We start from the raw sequence: 21,659 nt of genomic DNA, 5'->3' as shown, positions 1-21,659 counted from the left end.
CCTATAAATTCAAATGGAAAAAAACACAATTTGGCTACACAGTTTCACAGAACTTGGTATGCAACTGAAAGCCCTAATGTGGATCGATTCAATCTTCATGGCTCACAAAAAGCGGCCGATATCCTCCCGCAAATGATTGCACAGTATAATAGAACGAAACACTGCACAATAAAAATGAGACAAATCCTTGTTCGTGATAATAGGTTTCTAGATACATTATACAGTCGTATTAAAATGTTAGATCTCTGCAAACAGCAATTTAATGTAGGTAATTTAGTACGTATTTCAAAACAAGACAGAATTTAAGTCATACATGCCAAACTGGTCAACTGAGATATTCACAGTTTCTGAAGTGCAGAGAACGAATCATAGAACTTACCTCCCAAAGGACAGCAGTGGTTCTGAAATTTCAGAACGCTTTTACACAGAAGAGTTACAGAAGAGCTCGGAACAGGATGTGCACCTTGCAGAGAGGGTGATACGGCGACGAGGGTATAGAGCGCTAGTTGAACGGCTTGGTTTTCCCGCATCACAATATAGCTGGATCGACGCTGACGATTTGCTATATAACAGGGTGTGCAGACCATAACCACCTTAGTAGCACAACATGCGTGATAGGAGAAGCATTAGAGGAGGAGACGGCATTCTCCACACACTCCCAGCCGAATTACACGTTCCTGGATATAACTACTGTGGACACAGAACAAAACTTCAAAAACGATTGGCACGTGGTGTTAAGAGGATAAATATGCTTGATGAAGGGCGTACGGAGCACGACATCGCACACGCAGCAAATAAACATCGTCACATCGCCTGTCGAATTTTAGCTGATAAAGCTAAGGCAATACGTGCAGCCTTTGCAGTTAAGAAAGCTAGGCGTGGTAAAGTTAAGTTGGATTTGAGTGTGAAGTAGTTCAGCAAAGTTATGAGGTCTGCACGTAAGGCGCCTAGGAAGAACATGACAACCAAAGTGTGCATGGAAAATTGCGTCCTGACAGCGTTATACGCCCTGAAGAAGAAAGGAGCGAGAAAAAAAAAAGATCGATTAAACCAGCCAGGGTTCTATCAATATCGAAACCGACGGGTAGAATTATTTCCTCCCTCATTCTGCCCTAACCGGTCTCTCGGCGGTGGGTTCACTAGGTGCGGGTGCTGCGGCTATTGCACAGAACTCTCAGGAGCAACTGCAGAAGGGCCGGCCGAAGTGGCCGTGCGGTTAAAGGCGCTGCAGCCTGGAACCGCGAGACCGCTACGGTCGCAGGTTCGAATCCTGCCTCGGGCATGGTTGTTTGTGATGTCCTTAGGTTAGTTAGGTTTAACTAGTTCTAAGTTCTAGGGGACTAATGACCTCAGCAGTTGAGTCCCATAGTGCTCAGAGCCATTTGAACCAACTGCAGAAGGCACGGAGACATAACCGCATGGTGGAGGCATCAGCCTGTGGAAAAGAATAATCTTCATGCAAGAAAGGACTAGGTCTCTTCATAAACAAAAGAAAAAGCCCCCTAGCACTCGCACCACACAGGACGCTTACAAATACAGATCTCCTTAAGTTTGTTAAGAAGAAATTCAACATTCCGAGGTGTGTTTATGTGGAATACATTACCGGAGACAATGTGGAAATCAGAAGAATGCGGAATTGTGAATCTAGATGTAGCAGGACGACCTGGAACTTACTGGGTAGCCTATGTTTAAAAAATGCAAATAACGTCTACTATTTTGGTTCATTCGGCGACCTGCAACCCCCAGAAGAATTAAAACGATACTTCACAGGCAGAAGACAAGTGTTCTACGATTTTCGACGCTAACACTTTAATACATTCCTGTGTGTTCATTTATGAATCACGTTCCTCCTGGCACTTACGAATGATATGTAAAGATGGGCATTAAGCATCCATTCACCAGTTGTTTAGATGCAGTGCCGTACACTCTGACTTTAAAAGAACGATAATCTGTATTACTTGCGAATTACTTCCCACCAAATGATTTAAGCATTGGAGGAGTATCGCGCTGATTGGGCTGGAGACACACATCATCCCAAATACCACAGAGGCTAAAAATAAACTGCATCTTTAAATTAACGGTGGAAACGAAATTGAGGAAACTGCACCTCGTGCATTCGATATTGACTATTTAAACGAAGTGTTAAAACAGTCTGGAAAAGGGATTGACCTCTGTGCAAACATCAGTACCCTTAAATCTAGAATGAAGGTGATGCATCGATTGACTTTCAAGCAGAAAGTTTTGATAGGCCCACTCCTAGGTTTCACAATGGGACAGGTTTTGAAGACGGATCTCAATAAGTTTAAAAGTTTGATTAGACAGTGGATATTCTTCCTGTCAGTATAGCCAATTGAGAATAACATTGCAACGAACTCGTATCTCAGTGACAGACTCATTTAATTTACGGACACTTCCCATCAGTTGGAACATAGTATAAGAATAACCTGTAGCGTTGCGACTCCTACTAACGCTATATACCTTCCAGTGACAGTTAACACACTGGACTGCCCGGAGCTGCGTATTGTGGACCAGAACAACCAACTTGCTGACTTTTGTGGTGAGGTCTATATCTAAGACAGGATGGGTGTAATGTATAAAACCAGCACACGCAGTGTACAGCACAATAATCTGCAGCAGGCCTACAAGGTGATAACGCGTGAGAACTACTAGTTTCTTACAGCAGTCCACTTGTAACCTCGCAACGACGTCATCGTTCAATACATCTCTCAGTAGAATAAGATGAGCGAATCACACGCCAAGAATACTTCTTGCATAAACTTTATACTTCAACGATATTTAACAAGAACGATGAAATAAGGATTGTCATTCAACACAAAGACGCTGTAGCTCGTGCATGCAAGAGTTTGATATTCAGATGGATCATTTAAGAAAAAGGATTGTAGTCGTACAGTGGAATCAAAGCTTACTCGTAACGCTTTGGTGTTCATGTTCCAGGAACTAAGATATGAACTTAATGGGGGTAGAGATTGATCGTACACGTAATGTTGGCAAGAATCAAGGCTTAAAACTTGTCTCATCACCACCCTCGGATTGTAATGGTTTAGAAAATGCAGGATGGTTCATAGACAAGCTACAGTTTCTCGTACAGTATTACTATTACTAGTGAAATTCTACACGAAGCCCGGAGCATACGTTGAAATGGGTGACTCTAAAACATTTCCCACCTCATTTTAAATAATACAGTGAAGTGGATGGCCGCAAAATGTTCATTCCATACAGCTGCACTAAAGTGAACTGGGTAGAATTCACACTTAACACTAGTATGACTTACTTAGCGGTAGATGAAACTTAAAAAACTATCCTATTTACACATGCACTCACACAATCATAGACGCACTTTAAGTGCAAAACAGAGAAAATTGAGTAAAACTATTTTATCTCTCCATCTACAATTTTTTTACACTTTTTTGATAATTTTACTCCAATTTCTAAAATATGCATAATATAGGATGCTACTTACTTAGAAAAAAGCCGGCCGTTGTGGCCGAGCGGTTCTAGGCGCTTCAGTCTGGAACCGCGCGACCGCTACGGTCGCAGGTTCGAATCCTGCCTCGGGCATGGATGTGTGTGATGTCGATAGGTCAGTTAGGTTTAAGTAGTACTAAGTTCTAGGAGACTGATGACCTCAGATGTTAAGTCCCATAGTGTTCAGAGCCATTATAAAACAGTGTAAGTGCTTTACGACATAACAGCTTTAAGCCGTACGACAAAATTAAGTTAAACACTCACGTCTGAGTTTGGAAGTGCACCCACTTGTACAGTGAGGTGACAAGTCATGGTGTAACGATAGACATACGTGATGGCGCTAGGATGGAGTACACAAGGTAGAAATGGGTAGTGCTTCGGCGGAGCTGTCACTTGCACTCGGGTGATTCACGTGTCCACATTTCCGACCTGATTACGGCTCCACGACGGGAATTAAGACTCTGAACGCGGAATGGAGTTTGGAGCAAGACGCATCGGTCATTCCATTTCTATAATAGTTAGGGAATTCAGTAGTCAGAGACCCACAGTGTCAGCAGTGTGCAGAAATACCAAATTTCAGGCATTACCTCTTACCACGGACGACGGAGTGGCCGCCGGCCTTCACTGAACGACAGAGAGCAGCGGCATTTGCGTTGAGTTGTCAGTGGTGACAGACTAGCAACACTGCGTGAAATGACCACAGAAATAGCACGACGAACGTATCCTTTGCGGCAGTGCGGCGAATTTTGGCGTTAATGGGCTGTGGCGGCCGACGAGCGACGCGAGTGCCTTTGGTAACAGCACAAGGTCGCCTGCAGCGCATCTCCTGGGCTCTCGACCGTGTCGGTTGGACGCTAGACGACTGACAGACGACTCGTCGCGCTTCGGTAGTTACGACGGTAGCTGAGCGAAGACTGCGCGTGTCCGCATTTGGCAGCGCTGGCGGGATGCAGCACTGTGCAGACCTGCGGCCCCGCTCTGAGCTGGCGGTAGGCCTGCAGAGGAATGGGGGCGCCGCCTCTGCTTCACTGTCGCCGCTAATCCCAGCTCTGAGTTCTCAAAGCTGTGTGCGACCAGTGGCGTACAGGCAACGCCACGCGGCTGCAAATACACGAGCCAGTATTCGAGGGATGTTCTGTTAGGCCACAGTATATGCCCTGTTTAGTATGCAACGCAAATAACAGAGAAATCAGTAATTGTGGGTAATACAGCTTTTATTTGCTAGTGTAGTTTTTTGTTATATTTGTCTGGGAAAGGGGTAATAAATAATAGCGCTAATGGCAAAGAGGATAAATGCCACACTACAAATCTTTTTGTAAGAGTTTTGCTATCGCTTATCGTCTCTTTGACGTCTGACACGTCGCACGTGCGGTTTTGACGGCGCCACAGAACTGGACGCCTGAAAGCGCAGGTGTGTGCAGTGAAGTTTTATGGACAAGTGCAAGTCGGCGTCTTGGAGTGCCTCGGGCAAGCGTCAGCCTATAAAGGTGAGTTCACACTTGACGGAACGTCACTGTCATGTCAGTCACGTCAAAAGATTCTCGTCTGTAGTTGAAATGGTGGCATTAACAAACGCCGTCAACGGAACGTCACGTCAAGTTTTCTCGGGAAGAATATTTCAATAGGCCATAAGTCGCTCACTTGGCAAACAACTGTTGCATTAACTACACAGTGTGAGCTAATACGAAAATATTTCCGACTGACTTACTGCGAAAAGATCTTAATAGCCACTGAAAGATAACACAAACTTAAAATATTTTACTTTGTACACTGAAGGAATACGAAATAAACGAGACATAACTTGTTCAGTGTGCTTTCACTCACGAGTTTTGCAGTGTTGTAGCGAAAAGAAAAACCGGGAGTAAAGCTGATGTGGCATGCAGAACTTTAAAACACGCTGCGGTCGCAGGTTCGAATCCTGCCTCGGGGATGGTTGTGTGTGATGTCCTTAGGTTAGTTAGGTTTAAGTAGTTCTAAGTTCTAGGGAACTGATGACCTCAGAAGTTAAGTCCCATAGTACTCAGAGCCATCTGAACCACTTTTTTAAACATGGTTCTTAATAAAGTACTGACGAACAGCAGGTAGCATAAGTATATGTACACATTGTTCAAGCATACTAAAAGGCTCATCTAGACAAACCGTAGGCAAACCGTCGGCTTCTGTCGAAATGATATTCGACGCCTCAATGTAGAATTTTTCTTTGTTGTTATGATTTGTATCTTGCTTTACAGGTAAACTGTTGTTTAGACATCCTGAAATATTTATAGAACCACGACCCCTCCTCTTTCAGCTCCATGTAAGGTGCGTGGAACTCTCTCCTTCACGGTCTCGTTTTTTTAACGTATTTCTAACTCAAACTTTTTGGTCTCTGTTCCTCATCATCAGGTGCAGTAGCAATCATTGCAAACTGCTTTAAGCTAAATTTCGGCATTTTATGACGATCTACCATGAACTCCGAAATAGCGCCTCTAGTGAGTATTTTATGAAGCAGCTGTAACGCCTAGACGTTCTTTCGTGAAATCTCATAAATTCCCATGACCGTCGACGCTCAAAAACGTGACGGTTACGTAACGGTGACTTCCCAGTGAGTGTGATTCCCCCTTAGATGGTAAACCCCGCGCTCAGAGCCCCGCACAATCGTGGCGTGTCTTCATCAGTTCCAGAACCTTGAGTGGCGTGAGCGCGGCCATTACGATACTTTCAGACGTGTTCCGTGTAAAAACGGACCGAACACGTATTATTACCGCTATTACAGCAGTACGTGTTGGAGCTCTAAACATGAACATAAATAAAAAATACTGTGGTGGTGGGGTTACTGAGTGTAATTAGTCACAATCGTGCTTCTATGATTAAACAGCTGAGAGACAGTTATCCAATTATCGCATCATTTTAAGAATGATATATTGCTACGACACACTTATGAGGAAGAGCATTTCTGCAGAGGAACGTGTTACAGTTGCTCCTTCCTCGAAGGTTAAATTTGCCACAGCCGCTTCCACATCGCCGCCGTCTAATAAAATTCCCAAGAGATTCAAACTACTTTGATGTACTTGGACGGCAGGTCCTGAAGGTGAACGATTGAAACTTTTAATTGTTGTTATTGTTGTGGTCTACAGCCCAGAGACTGGTTTGATGCAGCTCTCCATGCTACTTATCCTGTGCAAGCTTCATCATCTCAAAGTACCTACAGCAACCTACATCCTGCTGAATCTGCTTAGTGTATTCATCTCTTGGTTTCCCTTTACGATTTTTTTTCCTCCACGCTGCCCTCCAATACTAAATTGCTGAGCCCTTGATGCCTCAGAACGTATCCTACCAACCGATCCCTTCTTGTAGTCAAGTTGTACCACAAATTCCTCTTCTCCCCAATTCTGTTCAGCACCACCTCATTAGTTACGTGACCTAGCCGTCTAATCATCACGATTCTTCTGTAGCACCACATTTCGAAACCATCTGTTCTCTTCTTGTCTAAACTATTTATCGTCCATCTTTCACTTCCATACATGGATACACTCCATGCAAATACTTCCTGACACTTAAATCTATACTCGATGTTAACAAATTTCTCTTCTTCAGAAACGCTTTTCTTACCGTTGCCGGTCTACATTTTATATCCTCCCTACTTCGACCATCATCAGTTATTTTGCTTCCTTAGCAAAAATCACCTACTTTAAGTGTCATTTCCTAATCTAATTCCCTCAGCATCATCTGATTTGACTTCATTCCATTATCCTCGTTTTGCTTTTGCTGATGTTCATCTTATATCCTCCTTTCGAGTCGCCGTTCATTCCGTTCAACTGCTATACCAAGTCCTTTGTTGTGTCTAACAGAATTACAGTGTCATCGGCAAACCTCAGTTTTTATTTCTTCGCCCTGAATTTTAATTCCTACAAATTTTTCTTTTGCTTCCTTTACTGCTTGCTCAATATATATATTGAATAACACTGGGGATATGTTACAACCCTGTTTCACTCCCTTCCCAACCACTGCTTCCCTTTCATGCCCCTCGACTTTTGTAGCTGCCATTTGGCTTCTGTACAAATTGTAAATAGCCTTTCGTTCCCTGTATTTGACCCCTGCCACCTTCAGAATTTGAAAGAGTAAACCAGTTAAGTGTCAAAAGCTTTCTGTAAGTCTACAAATGCTAGTAACGCAGGTTTACCTTTCCTTAACCTATAATTTAAGATAACTCGTAGGGTCAGTATTGCCTCACCATTAATTATTGTATTAATGTTTTTCACGTAAGAATTTGCTGAAAATTACACGGAAGAAAATTCTCAGAGACATCAAAGTAATGTTTTTTGGTGATATCATTGCTCTAAAATGAGTGAAAAAACTCGCTACCATTACCACCCTGAGGTACGAAATTGGCCTTAAAATGTGTTGATGGAAATTGTGCCTTGAACTGGAATGGAAGTGTGAGACACAACAGACGATGGAGAAAAGAGGTGCTGAAGCATGGAGTGGTGCTGGGAGCAGCCTGACTATACGCATATATTGTCATACAAATCGGTCGGTGTAGTCAACGTTTCCCCTCGGCCGCTTTTGGAGGAAAGTAAATAAAAGCAAGTCGTTAATAAGCGTCGTAAGTTTTTCAAACAATATCACGGTTCGCTTCGAGGAAAACCTGGCTTGTAAAACGCAATTAATTCATCATAAGCTTCAGTCTTTAAATTCTTATTTACATAGTGTTTAGATCTCACATTCCACAAGCACTGTTGCTTTTTGTAGGTGTTACAAATTCCCCCAAAACGCGTGGTTCAGCAACGATAATCCGCCGTGATGGTGTCGCGTAGTGTAGATTACTGATAATAATCTACGGAAGAGCACACAACTATCCCGCCGCTTACTGTAGGCAACTGACGGAGAAACCGGCGAGAGAGCGAACAACACAATAGTACGCATGACCACGCCGCACGCCTGCGGGCAGAGATACGGGGCGTATTCGACCTGCGGCTCACGTAAGAGTTTGCGTTCGCAAGCGCATTCTTGCGCGCGGATCTGCGTGGCTCACCTTAAATCGCGCGCTTAGGAATGTTCGTGTGACGGCGCCTAAAGTGTGTTGCTGTGAAGAACGCCGCGCCGCGTTGTGGATCAGGATCCGCGTTAAATTGTAGGTCCCCTTGTAACTGGTTGGGTAAGTTTGCTCAAAGGTCGGGGAAAGGCAACGGCATACTATTCCCAACAGGACAATGTCTATTATAGCGTTGTGATGTTTCAATCCACCTAAGGGATTGAGCACAACTCCTAATTTTCTCCGCACACGCACATACACGATTTTTCAGTTAGTATCAGGTAAACAATGATTATTAGCTGGCGATCCTGCAATCTCCAGGAAGGTACCTTCACTGCATGGTCGTAAGGAAGTTCTGGGCGACTTAGATAGTATTTCCATTTGGGTCACTGAATTGTCGTTTTCCTAATACGTGAATAAATGCACGATAATGACATTAGTAAATTAAGAACACGATACTGTCCGATTATAAGTTCAGTGCCCAACATCTGGAACACGCCACATCGTTTAAATACTTAGGGACTCCTAAGAAGCTAGAACCAGTTTCTTATCTTTGCGCTATCAGATCCCCAAAGAAGTCAACAAGGAAATCAGATTATGATGCCGAACGTCGCCATTACTCGCGTGCCGTCTGCAATTACAGTCGTCGTACAATATTCACACGATATTAGTTTATGTCTGTCTAGACGATGCTCGATTATTTGACCATCATAAAAATTCTTCCCAAAAATATAAATCTCTGCACCACAAATGTTTCATTAATCTTCTCGGACCATATGGTTTCAGCACCAGCTGCTAACCACTACATGTTTAAGAGAGACTGTACCTGATACGTCGCCTAGTCGAATCTCGACGTCGGAAGGAATTTTCAATTCTATCACTTTGCCTGCAATGTTCCTTGTCAACAAACTATGCCAGAGTGTGTACGATCCAACCTTTTACTGCTCTCTCATGTGGTGATGGTATTCACTGGGGCCCCTGATTGCTACACTGAAGTGTAGGGCGTTTCCACGTACCAGCTTTAACTCTCCCTTTTCACCGAACCCCACTACCAACCATTACAAAAACGCAATAACAACACTGCAAAAGCTACAATCAGAATTTGTTACTTTTTATTTCCTTTAACCACTTCTAACTGACCACAGTGCTGTTTATCGATCAAAAATCTCGTCGTCGTTTGTTACCGAATAAGAGGAAGCACGGGTCGACTACTTCGTGTTTTCGTCACTTTCTAATAACGAAGTGTCGTACATGCAGTAACATAACTTTCTCCCTGCTGAGCGGAAATTTTAAAGCTAAAGACTTGTAAGAAATACCTCCACACTCTTCTCACTGAACTTTATCAATCATTGATCGGGTCGTGACTTGGCCGGGAGTTCATTGACATGCAGTATTCCGGCTACTGATCGTGCCACGACTGTGGAAACGCCAGTGCAACTTTACAACTGTGAATACATCATTATGGATTGGGAAAGGGGTGAACGCAGAATCTTCAGTCTGTCATGCCGTTTGCCTCCTGAAATACATTTATGAGGTCAGACGTTTTATTGTAGCGCGATGACGCGGCATTACGTCCGCAAGGCCGTCAACTGCTCATTGTTGTGACGCGCCAAATTCGTGTTAAACTTTCCTACGAGTGTAATCACTATCTCTCAAATCCCGAAACGAATGTACCCAGTATTCACCATTTACGAAAATGTGAAAGACACACTGGTTGAAAACTCTCAGACCCCAGTCGACACAGTTGTCAGCGGTGATTACGATGCACATCGTATGTACCCCATTGTCGCTGGCAACAGATCTAAGATTACACTCAACTTTCACTTGGAATCGCTGATAACACTAATACCGCTCTTTTGAAAATTTAGGTCACGCCTTTAAAGTAAACATCCATCATTTACGATCGTGGATCTACTCAATTGAGCTTCGTTTCGTCTAGATTGAATTTACGGAAAAACAGTCCCTGTGCTGACAACGTACGAGAAAAAAGTGACGTTGAAAACAAGTGTATTGAAATATTGTTCTTCGTTACAAAATATTGGGAAACTTTTTCTTTGAAGTTCGAATATGTGTTTGAGTAAAAATAAAGTTGTGTGATTTTAGGTAGTGTACTTACGTGGTTTTCTCTGTGAATCGTATATAAGCTAGGACGATTAGGGAAAAAAAATATTAATCGACTGGGAGATGCAGTAGAATCTCTTTCCCTTGAAGACTTTGATTTTGTTGGCTTTTATAGACACTGGGGAATGCTACAGACTGAATTGTAATAACGCCGCAGTAAATTTAAAATTAAAACAATAATATAGAAAGCTGCAGTAAAAAACCCGAAGGAAGCAGGTATAATACAACTTTATACACCAGAGAGAGAAATTATTAGACATAATTTTCACAGCTGTACACCTGTCATCACAAGAAAAAACATAGACCAGAACAATGTGGCGTGACGGTAGAAAAAAAAAATCGTCCGTTCTCAGAGACTGAAAGTAATAAACAAATAAATGTGGCCATGAAGAAGAGGTATAATGGAACTCCGAAAATACCGTCTGTTTAAAATAACATAACTCAGTAGGACCAAAACGACGACGTTGATGTAATATCAGCATGTCAGTGTACACTTTTTTTCTCGTTTTCGAGCGATTGAAATGGTTACATTTCTGCCGATGCCGAGTGATCAAAAAAATTGCGAATGCGAACACTTTCTAAATTAGAAAACATTTCACAGCAAGCGGACCAGTAAAACATTATTTACCGCGAACTTAATTCGTGAACAATGCTAGGGCTAGAAACGCTGATTTCACAAGATAGTATATGGTTTGTGGAAGGAAAAACTTGACGCTCAGCATTCGATTACTCGAATTGGTCGTTAAAGTTCAGTGCTTTGTTTCCATCGCAGGAGGAAATACATTGATACATCTTTGTTATGTATTGCATGAAATAGGAGCCACAATTCAAGGTGAATATCTAGGAGCGCTGCTTGCATCAATTTCTCATTGTTTGCTGCAATACTGATACTATTTAAAGGCTCTGCTTGCGTGTTCTGATATGGCATTGATAATTTACAAGAATTCGTGCACATCGAAGTAACAGACCCATTGCGAGCGATACATATCGAACGTTCGGCTCTGTCGAGTCTCGAAGCGGGAAATGCGGACTTTGAGTGTAGAAAGCCGGCTGAGAACACTAAAATATTTCTTGAAAAAGGTAGATGTACCAGGTGAGGCTAGCGGGATGAATGTGTCGCATTTTCTTACGTGGAAGGAGTTGGTTCCACGTTTGAACGATACAACGAAATATTTGGAATTTTGTTGGGAGTGTGGACACCTTCCTAGCCACAATGCGAGAAATTGCATGCATTTTGGCGCCGCAAATTGTTACCCTGTGCAAGGTGAGAAGTCATACTTAATTATCCTTATCAGCTCATGTAAAAAATACAGGAGAAAATTTAACATACGTGCCAACACCTGGTTTCAAGATGCTAAATTAAGTATTCAGCAAAGCATCATAGTTTTTGCGTATTGTATAAGAAACTGAGAAAAACTGAGAAACTGCGTTTTGGAGGAGACTGCGGTGGAATCTGACATGTCAGTGAATACCGTCTAAGATTATTATGGGTTTTGTGGAGAAGCCTGCTATGTTGACTAATGACAGTTTTCCGATTGGCGGTCAGAATAATGTGGCGGAAGATGATGAATCTTACATTGCTACACGTAAGTACGGAAGAGGGCGAAACCTCAGAAATGTAAAAGAACACATCCTGGTTTTTAAAGGGCTCTAGCGGGACTCTAGGAAGTGTCTTATGTTGCTTATATATTCAAAGGGGGAAAAATTGCAAGCGTTGTGGCGCCGCAAATGCAATTACTCGATACGAAGGTCATCGCTGACGGTTTGGAAGTCATATCGAGCTTTAAAGAAGAAAAATGTTGCTCACGATTTTGTGAATCATTCCGTAGAATTTGTAGTATGTGATGAGCCTTCTGTATACGCGCAGAATATCTAGCATATGTGGAAGTCTCTCAAATATTCTATAAAGAAAGAGGGGAGATCAGGGGATCGGGATCATTTGCACATATATCACTTTCTGTATTTCCAGAACCTGCGACTATCTGGGCAATGATTGTCCTGTGAGACTCTCCCACTTTTCCTCAAACATCGTTATGTTAAAGAACAAATTTGTCAATGTTCAACTTCGTATGAATACACTGTACTAGCAGAGAACGATATGACATAAGATGCTGGTGGTTACAAATATTTCACTCCTTTATTCCGAGGCTGTGACGTTTATATTCACAAATATGAGATTAAAAGTTTAAAATTTTTTATCGGCGACTTGAATCGTGACATGCGTCCGTCAGTGTTCAATTTCTTATTTGATGCAATTGGAAAGGAAAAGTTATAAGTCAAACTTCTGTTGGCTGTGATTTAAGGACCTATTTCCAATATTGCTCATGTTGCATTAAATGTATCATTTTTACCACCAGCATTTTTACGATGACTACATGAATTTGGCAACGTTAATGTACGGACATGGCGTTCAATGTTACCATTTATGGTTTCTATTAAAAGAAGCCAATGCAAATCTTAACATTTTGATGTATGAGAGGCTTAATAGACATTGGGGAATTTTTGTAATTCATATTATTTCAGGCAGAGTCATACCTACTACGACTTGCGCGTGAAAAAAGTTTTAAATTTGAATGGATTTTCCGTGACTGTACCTAATCGAGGTCGTGGACTTATTGATTCCGAGATTAACTTTTCGCTACAAATAGGCAGTGACGTTTACTCTCGGACTGTGGCTTGACACAAAGCAGAATTCGTTTTTTGCGCGTAGTTAGGAGTAACTGGTAGCTCTCTCTAAGCCGTTGAAGATGTGCGCAGTCTAACTCTCCATAGTTGCTGAGATCCAGAATTTGCAACCTGCGTAAAGTACAAGCTCTATTTTATTTGTCATAGACGTAGACCCAACATGCTTAGAGGTCTGTTATTGAATATCACAACGTACCTCGAGAACCTGTCACTATATGGGTGTAACAGTTCCGTTTCATTAACGGAAACTGAACGGCGAAGTTACAGGTAGACAGAAACGGAAATATGCTTAGAAGTTTGTTATCGACATCACGCAAAAGTTTTTGACAAACATTATAATTGCTGATCGTTTGGGTCACAGTTAAGTCAACCTGCATAACCAGATACTCGTATTATAACATATTCGTAGGAAATGTAAATGGTAGCTTTCTCATTAAGCTTGCATTAATTAAACAAAACTGTTACACCTATGTAGAGACCGGTTCTCGTCGTGATGTTCAACACCATAAAATATATGCGTTTCCAATACGTTCGTCTTTTGTCGTGTCTCTTGTCAACATATCGAGAATCGACCGCTCGATATATATCGAAATCGGTCAGCAACTTCAATGTGCACCGATTCTTGGAACTTGGCAAGGCATTTCGTCGTCGTTCCTTGATGGAAGTCGCTGCTCCGTGTAGTGGTTGCAGCCGTGTAATGTTTCTGAAATGGGCTTCTTATGTGTGCGTTTCAAATGCAGGAGGCACATTCCGTGTATCTGTGTTGTCCTCTGCATGTTAGTAATTTCCACGTGGTACTGCCACATGGAATCCGGCTATGAGGAACTACGAAACTTGAGTGCAGTAAATAATATTTATTTTTGCAGTTCGTAAAGTAAGTTTTTAATGTGTGAAATAAGAAGTAATCACGCGCCCCGACATTTGTTTTGATATTACACTAAGATCGTATACGACAAGTTGTATCTTTGGTTTTGGTTCGTTCTGTGGTGCTTCATTTATAGCCCAGCTGATTTAAGACTCCTCAGAGTATGTATACTTGGCATATAGACCGGTGGTATTTATGTGTAGTAATGATGCGGTAAGGCGGCATTTATAGTGTTTATTTTCTGTGTATCTGATTCTTTCCTATAGTTTTACAATTAGAGAGCTACAAAGTTTTCCATAAGTTGTTATCTATGCCGTTATTTTATGTAGATCTCAAGATTTTAATGCTATACTTGATAACTCTTTCTTTATTTTGACCTAAACTGTGTCGATATTGTTTGGATTGGGAGAGCAGATGTTATACAGTTGTTTTGTAACGTCAGCGTTGCTAATGTAATTACTGTACATCTGCGTGCGCTCGTGTTTTTAAGTACTCGTGAAGGTACGTCGTAATTTTTTTACGCGAGTAGTAAATGTCGACGGGCTGAACACAAAGTACTTTAGGGTAGAAAATAAAATGAAGCAAAAAGTTCCAAGAAGGAAAAGTTAATATTGTTTTGTGTTTAAATGGTTTCGAAATGTGGTCTTGTTTCTTGACAATAGTTAGGCCTACGTGTGGAAATCGCCTCTTGGGACCAGTCAACCCTCCACAACGCCTCACAGGCGAGGCGTATATGCACTGCCTTTGGTGGTATGGAGGGTGATGTTGCTACCACATCATGGAGCTCCAACTCACGGCCCTCTTGTGCGTGAAGCTAAAACACTAGTAGAGACAGAATATTCCCACTTGCCTGGCATTCTCTCGTTTGTGGTTTCAATTATTGAAACCTACACTGCCAAGGGTCTTTTACCACCATATTTAATCGGGTGTACCTCCCTCTGACCATAGTTAATTGCAGCGCCTTTAGTGGTTGTATGGTTCCGTGTTTTCCTATACGTGTGCTTGTGGTTCTGTTGAAGTTGTTCTTCTGTCTGTGCAGCTAAGAATTCTTGCCAGGACAGTGCACAAACCGCACGCGCACCTTCCCTCCATGAACATCGTGCTTGCTGACCGAAAAATCATTAATGTAATAAGTAGTGAGAGACCACCAAATTTAAAGAAGCTGCTTCCACCGTATGTTGGCAGAAGCAGTTTTCCGATATTGGTGCACGCAGTGAAAGCTAAATCAGTGTTTCATATGTGACGTCCGTTAGTAATACGCATCGTATTGCTTGTTCGTTCTCTCGGTGTCCAACAATGAAAATTAGGTGTTAATTCTGTGTTGCCTTAACTATGGAAATGAACGATTTTTTTGTTTTGTCAGATGAATGTGGAGGGCAGCGAGATGCGAGAGCGGGCGGCGCGCATCTGCCGGGACTACCTGCACGGCGCCTGGAAGACAGTCACCTCCAAGGACATCCAGCTGAAGCGGATCAGGTCAGTCGACTGCTGTCCAATAGCAATAGCAGAGTAAGACTAGGAACGAGCGAGTATGAATAACAGCCTATTATTTAAATGAGTCGATTAATCATATCGATAAATTGTATCCAAATAACCAACTATTCGCTTAAATGTTAATGTCTCGTCTTCAGTTTTAGCTGTATAAAGCATTCCCTTAATTTTTTAATGATATAAACGTTTATTCCACAGAAAATATGGCAATGCTATCACACTTAAACAGGGTGGGCCTAAAGCCTTTCTAGAATTATCAATACTTACTTTACAAAAACTATAGAACTTATAAATTTGTGGTTTGTGACAAAGAATTAATGGTAAAGTTTTCATTAGGATGTGAATAAACTGCAGCATGTGTGCCGTTTGTTGCTCGAAACACATTTAATCGATATTCGATTTCCCGCCTTATGTCTGATAATATTCCATGTATAACACCAGCAACAACATCTGTTAAACTTTTTTCTTAGTGTACTGACATGAGGTGCTTGGATAGCGTAAACCATGTCCTTCACGTAGCACCACAACAAGGAATCCAAAGTGATGTCTGGTGACCTTGCAGTCCAGGCAGTGGCACCAAAATGCTCAAACCACCTGTCAGGATAAGTTTCATTAAGAAAATTTCTAACATGAAACCCCAAAAGTGGTGGTACACCATCATGTTGGAAAATCACATCAGGCTGCAAGTCTCTCAGTTGCGGATCCGCAAACTGTTCCATCATGTCCAAATGGGTGTTAGCTGTTACTAATTTTTCAACAAAAACAGAGCCAATGATTCTGTTGTGCTTAGACTCCATTGTAGAGGAATCCTCAGCGTATTCTAAGGCGACGTACGGACTTCCCGAGCCCTGTATCCTCACATTGTGCTTATTAATTTTACGTGATACGTAAAAAGTAGCCTCATCTGAAAAAAGCTTTATCTGGTTGTAGCGCATGCCTTATATGGACTTAATGTGTACGCAGGTGCAGAGTTCTTCGCACTGTGGTCCTAGGAATCACAAATTTACAAGATGCACGTAGAGTTGATTTGAAAGAGCTTTGTAAGAGAGCCGTTTCTCATCTCTGACGCTGTTCACGGAAGATAACACATCACCGGTCTGTTTGAACTTCATGTGCCACGTAACAATACTCCTACCGTGTACTCCTCTTCCGCACTTTTTCCAATGGCAGCAGACGACCGACGCGAGTGCCTTCGCTAACAGCGCGACATCCCCTGCAGCGCCTCTCCCTGTCTCGAGACCATATCGGTTGGACTTCGGTAATTGGAGATTTTCTCTACAACACCACAGAACACACTGCGTCTTCTTTTTTGCGACTTCGTTTCGTAACAGCGATTGTAGTTGTCTCTGCTCAACTTCTACCTGCAACGAAGACGCGCAAACCAATTTGATAATTTTTTCTTTCATTTGTCAAAAATCACAAATTCATAAGGTCTACTGTTTCTTATTTGCTCTTTTTGTAACTAACAACCATTGCTCGGTGTTATGAAGCACATGATTTCCATTTTTATGTTTTATTTTTAGCAGAAACAGACACTGGGGTGCAGAAACAGACACTGGGGTCACAAGTCATAGAATATCTTCTTACATCGTGCCGGGCCTTCTTTCACTCGGTGCAGTGCAGTAACTCAGCGTATCATGAACTCAACAAGTAGTTGAAAGTTCCCTGTAGAAATATTGAGCCATGCCTCTATGGAAAATTGAAATGAAGTCCCATGCTTCTTTACAGAGCGTAGGGGAACGATGCGGGAGACCCGCACCGCTTTACTAGGCAAGGTCCCTACTGGAGGTGGTTTGCCATTGCCTTCCTCCAACCGTGATGATGATGATGATGATGATGATGATGATGATGATGATGATGATGATGATGAAGACGACACAACAGCACCCCAGTCATCTCGAGGCACGAAAAATCCCTGACCCCGCCGGGAATCGAACCCGGGACCCCGTGCTCCGGAAGCGAGAACGCTACCGCGAGACCACGAGCAGCGGACCCATGCCTCTATAGCTGTCCATAATTGCGAAAATGTTGCATGTGTTGGATTTTGTGCACGGACTGACTTCTCGATTATTTCTCGTAGATGTTGGAATGGATTTATGTCGGGCGGTTTGGGTGGCTAAATCATTCGCTCGAATTTTCCAGAATGGAAAAGGGAAAGGCGATGTAGTGCTGTTAGCAAAGCCACTCGCGTCGGTCGTCTCCTGCCGTAGTCCATTAACGCCAGATTTCGCCGCACTGTCGTGACGGATGCGTCTGTCGGACATCCCATATTGATTTCTGCGGCTATTTTTCGCAGTGTTTCTTGCCTATTAGCACTGACAACTCTATCCAACTCCGCTGCTTTCGGTCTTTAAGTGAAGTCCGTCGGCTAATGCGTTGTCGCGCTGAGAACTAATGCCTGAAACTTGGTATTCTCGGCACACTCTTGACAGTATGGATCTCGGAGTGTTGGCTTCCCTGACGATTTCCGAAATGAAATCTCCTCTACTACTCCGCGTTCAGAGTCCGTTAGTTCCCGGCGTGAGGCCATAATCACTTCGAACACCTTTTTACATGAGCCATGGACGGCCCTTGTTTACTTGTGTACGCGATACTAGTGCCATTTGTATAAGTACGTGTCGCCATCCCATGACTTTTGTCACCTCAGTGCACGAATTCAGTTTAGGCTGCCAGAGTACTTAAGGATTCTTTTAAAGACACGTGATTAATTTTCAAGCGATAAGTCAGATTTGCTCTCTCTCATATTTCATGTTTTTCAAAGACAGCTTATATTTACACAAAACCTTCGTCATCTTTTTCATATTTTTAGTACTAGAACTGGTTTCTTTGGTTCTATAATTTTAACTTGGCGCTTATCTACACGAAATGAAGTAGTTTGGGAAATGGTCACACGAAAAAGGCTTGGTTACAGATGTTCATAGGTGCTTAATGTACTGACAACTCACGGGTTCGCGCGCCTTTTACCGATCAGCAGCTATAGTATAAATTTCGATACTGGTTACAAGGTTGGTGAAAGCATATCATCATTGAGACTTTCATGCTCAAACGCGTTTGTTGCGTTATTAATTTTTGAACTGTCTCACGTAACACTCCGCCACGCTATTAAAGAGCCATTGCTGTTAGATCGCTAGTGGCAACATCAATCGTAAACAGAACACAGCCGGCACGAAATTTTGCGATTTTACACGACGAGTCCTAAGGGACAGTCGGGCTTCTGTTCATAATCAAGCTACAGACCGCAACTTTACGAACAATAGGTTTAAAAAAAATTCAAATACTTAATCGTTGGGATAATCGATTACGTAAAATTAAATGGGGTGATAGAAATATCGATGACGTGTAATTAATTGTGCATCCCTAGAGTAAACCAGGGTGTCAGCTTTGACCACAAGATGGAGTTCAGATTTCTTAGTTCCTGGCTCATGTCAACGGTAAGGCTTCTGCTGAACCGCTGCCTCTGTAAAAACATACCTAAGCATTTGGTAGAAGTCGGTTCTGTAACGGATAATTTGTAGCTTGCTGGATAGGAGTCACACTTCACTAGTTGTGTGGAAGTAAGAGAGGTGTGCTAGAAACGGAAAATACTTTACAACGTCGCCGTTTTGCCCTCTGCGAGCTGCCATATCGGCACTACAGAAAGTTGGCGCCGGCCGATACGGCCGAGCGGTTCTAGGCGCTTCAGTCTGGATCCGCGCGACCGCTACGGTCGCAGGTTCGAATCCTGCCTCGGGCATCGATGTGTGTGATGTCCTTAGGTTAGTTAGTTTTAAGTAGTTATAAGTTCTAGGGGACTGATGACCTCAGATATTAAGTCCCATAGTGCTCGCCAAGTTGGTGTGGCGAGCGTGAGCGCTCGTTGCAGAGCGTGGCACTTGATCCTGTACGTCAACAAATGGATCGCATCGCTCATACGTAGGCAGAAAGACACGTTATTGTACCGAACGAAGTGACGCAGTAGTTAGTACACTAGACTCGCATTCGGGAGGATGGCGGTTCAAACCCAAGTCCGGCCATCCTGATTTAGGTTTTCCGTGATTTCCATAAATCGCTTCAGGCAAATGTGTGGATGGTTCCTTTGAAAGGGCGTGGCCGACTTCCTTCCCCAACCTACCCGTACTCGATGGGACCGGTAACCTCGCTGTCTGGTCCCCTCCCCTGAAACCAACCAACCAACACGTTATTGTACGATTACACGAATGACTGATAATCAGTGGAAATAGTCAGGTTTCTTATACACCTCGTAGTGTGCGAAGAGACCCAGTTAAAGTGAAATGACTACATAAAACTAATCGCAGGTGAGGCAGATACCACACAGATTCGTTGGAAGAATTTTCAGGGAAAGTATGTAGCTTACAAAACCTTCCTTCGGCTAGTACTTGAGTATTTGTTGCTTGTCAGACTGAGACCGCTAACACATAGGATTGGTAGAAGAGATCCAAAGGAGGATAGTGCGTTTTGTCACAGGTACACGTAGGCAGCGTGAAAGCAGTGCGGAGATGCTCGTCCAGTTCCAGTCGCAGGCGTTACGGGAGACGTGTCGTGCATCGCGGTGTGGCTTACTGTTAGTTCTGAGAGCGTACGTTCCTCGAAAAGGTCAATCATTATGTTGCTTCGTGCTACGTATACCTCGCGAAAACACCACGAAATAAGGTTACAGAGGGTTGACACGCGGGCGTATCTACAATTTTTCTCCTCGCGGATAATTCTCGACTGGAACGTGGAGGGGCGGAAGTGTCACTGGTACACAAAGTACCCTCTGCCATACTCAGTATTGTGGTTTTCAGAGTGTATTGGATATTGTTTCGCCATTTCAGCGGAAATGCTCAGCGTCTAGTAAAAAGTATAGTACTGCTTTTGCAGTGTGTCTTACCTTTCGCCGTCACGACAGAACCATCATAGACAGCAATGAAGCAACAAACTCGGAAGCTATTTTCGGTCAGGAAAATTACCAAATTGATGGACGACCTAAGACGATAACAATGCAGTTGAATTCACACTATCAAACTCGTAGCCCATTTCCCACCAGATCAGGCGTGTGTAGATTTGGGTCACCCGTGTTTCGTCAATATAGTACTTATTATTCGCCGTGTTAGACTACGTCGGATCTTTTGCGTTCGTTGTTGCAACCATAGCACAGCTCCTTTCCCCAGCTAAATAGTCTTATCGTTTGTTTCAGAATACCTAAAGTTCATGCCTTTTAATAATCGTATAGTCGACCGACTGCTGTCAAATACCATAGCCTCTTTCATAGGAGAAATTTTTTAAGAGTATTCGCCTTTAGAATACGTATCGAATGCTGTGCGATGTAAAACGTTTTTGCCGAAGTCTTATAGGTCGCCCACTTCTTTCTTAAGATTGCGGCGCTTCTTGGTTCATTTAAAAGGTGCGTATCCGTCAACTTAATAGACGTGTTCGGCCGCTGGGTGTGGACTACACGGCCTACCCATCACTTCAGCTTCTCTTCAGCTGGTAAAGTACCGAGCGAGGTGGCGAGAGCATGACGGTTCAAATCCCGTCCAGCCATCCACGGATAAGTCCCGTAAATCGCTTAATGTGAATGCTAGGATGATTCCTTTGAAAGGGCGCAGCCCATTTCCTTCACTAATCTGAGCTTGTGTTCGTGTCTAATACCCTCGGCATCGACGATAAATTCGCTAGCTGTAGTATGTTGGTGTAACATTCGACATTTTCCCGTCGGCTATAATGAATGTTAAAAAGAATACAGCTATCAAAACACGTGCAGTAAAATGTTAACCAACACTGTGTGGGCAAAACACATTTAGGCGCGAAACCAACAGAACCAGTAGTAGCAGACTATTGCTTGCACACACGGCCTATTGCATCTGTGGGTGCCCACCACCACCACCACCACCACCACCACCACCACCACCAGCCCTCCTTGTTGCAGCTGGACCCTTGACCGAAATTGCGCCACAATTTGGAAGTTGTACAATCAGCTTCACTTCGATTGTTCAGTTAATGTTCAGAACGCGATAA

General features: G+C 42.9%; 1 protein-coding gene across 4 annotated transcripts in view; it reads left to right on the top strand.

The window, feature by feature from the left end:
* LOC126203839 (choline/ethanolamine kinase) overlaps positions 1–21,659 on the top strand; it is a 200,067-nt gene that overhangs the window by 94,463 nt on the left and 83,945 nt on the right. For all 4 annotated transcript variants that reach the window (XR_007540390.1, XR_007540391.1, XM_049938215.1 and 1 more), the window contains exon 2: positions 15,535–15,647. Coding sequence is in view for 2 of the 4 variants with exons in the window: in XM_049938215.1 (XP_049794172.1) it covers positions 15,535–15,647 (113 nt within the window). In the remaining 2 variants the exon portion in view is untranslated. The remainder of the gene's footprint in view (positions 1–15,534; positions 15,648–21,659) is intronic.

The sequence above is a fragment of the Schistocerca nitens genome, chromosome 9 (genome assembly GCF_023898315.1).
Source record: "Schistocerca nitens isolate TAMUIC-IGC-003100 chromosome 9, iqSchNite1.1, whole genome shotgun sequence".
Classification (NCBI taxonomy): domain Eukaryota; kingdom Metazoa; phylum Arthropoda; class Insecta; order Orthoptera; family Acrididae; genus Schistocerca; species Schistocerca nitens.
This window is presented reverse-complemented; position numbering and strand designations above follow the sequence as displayed.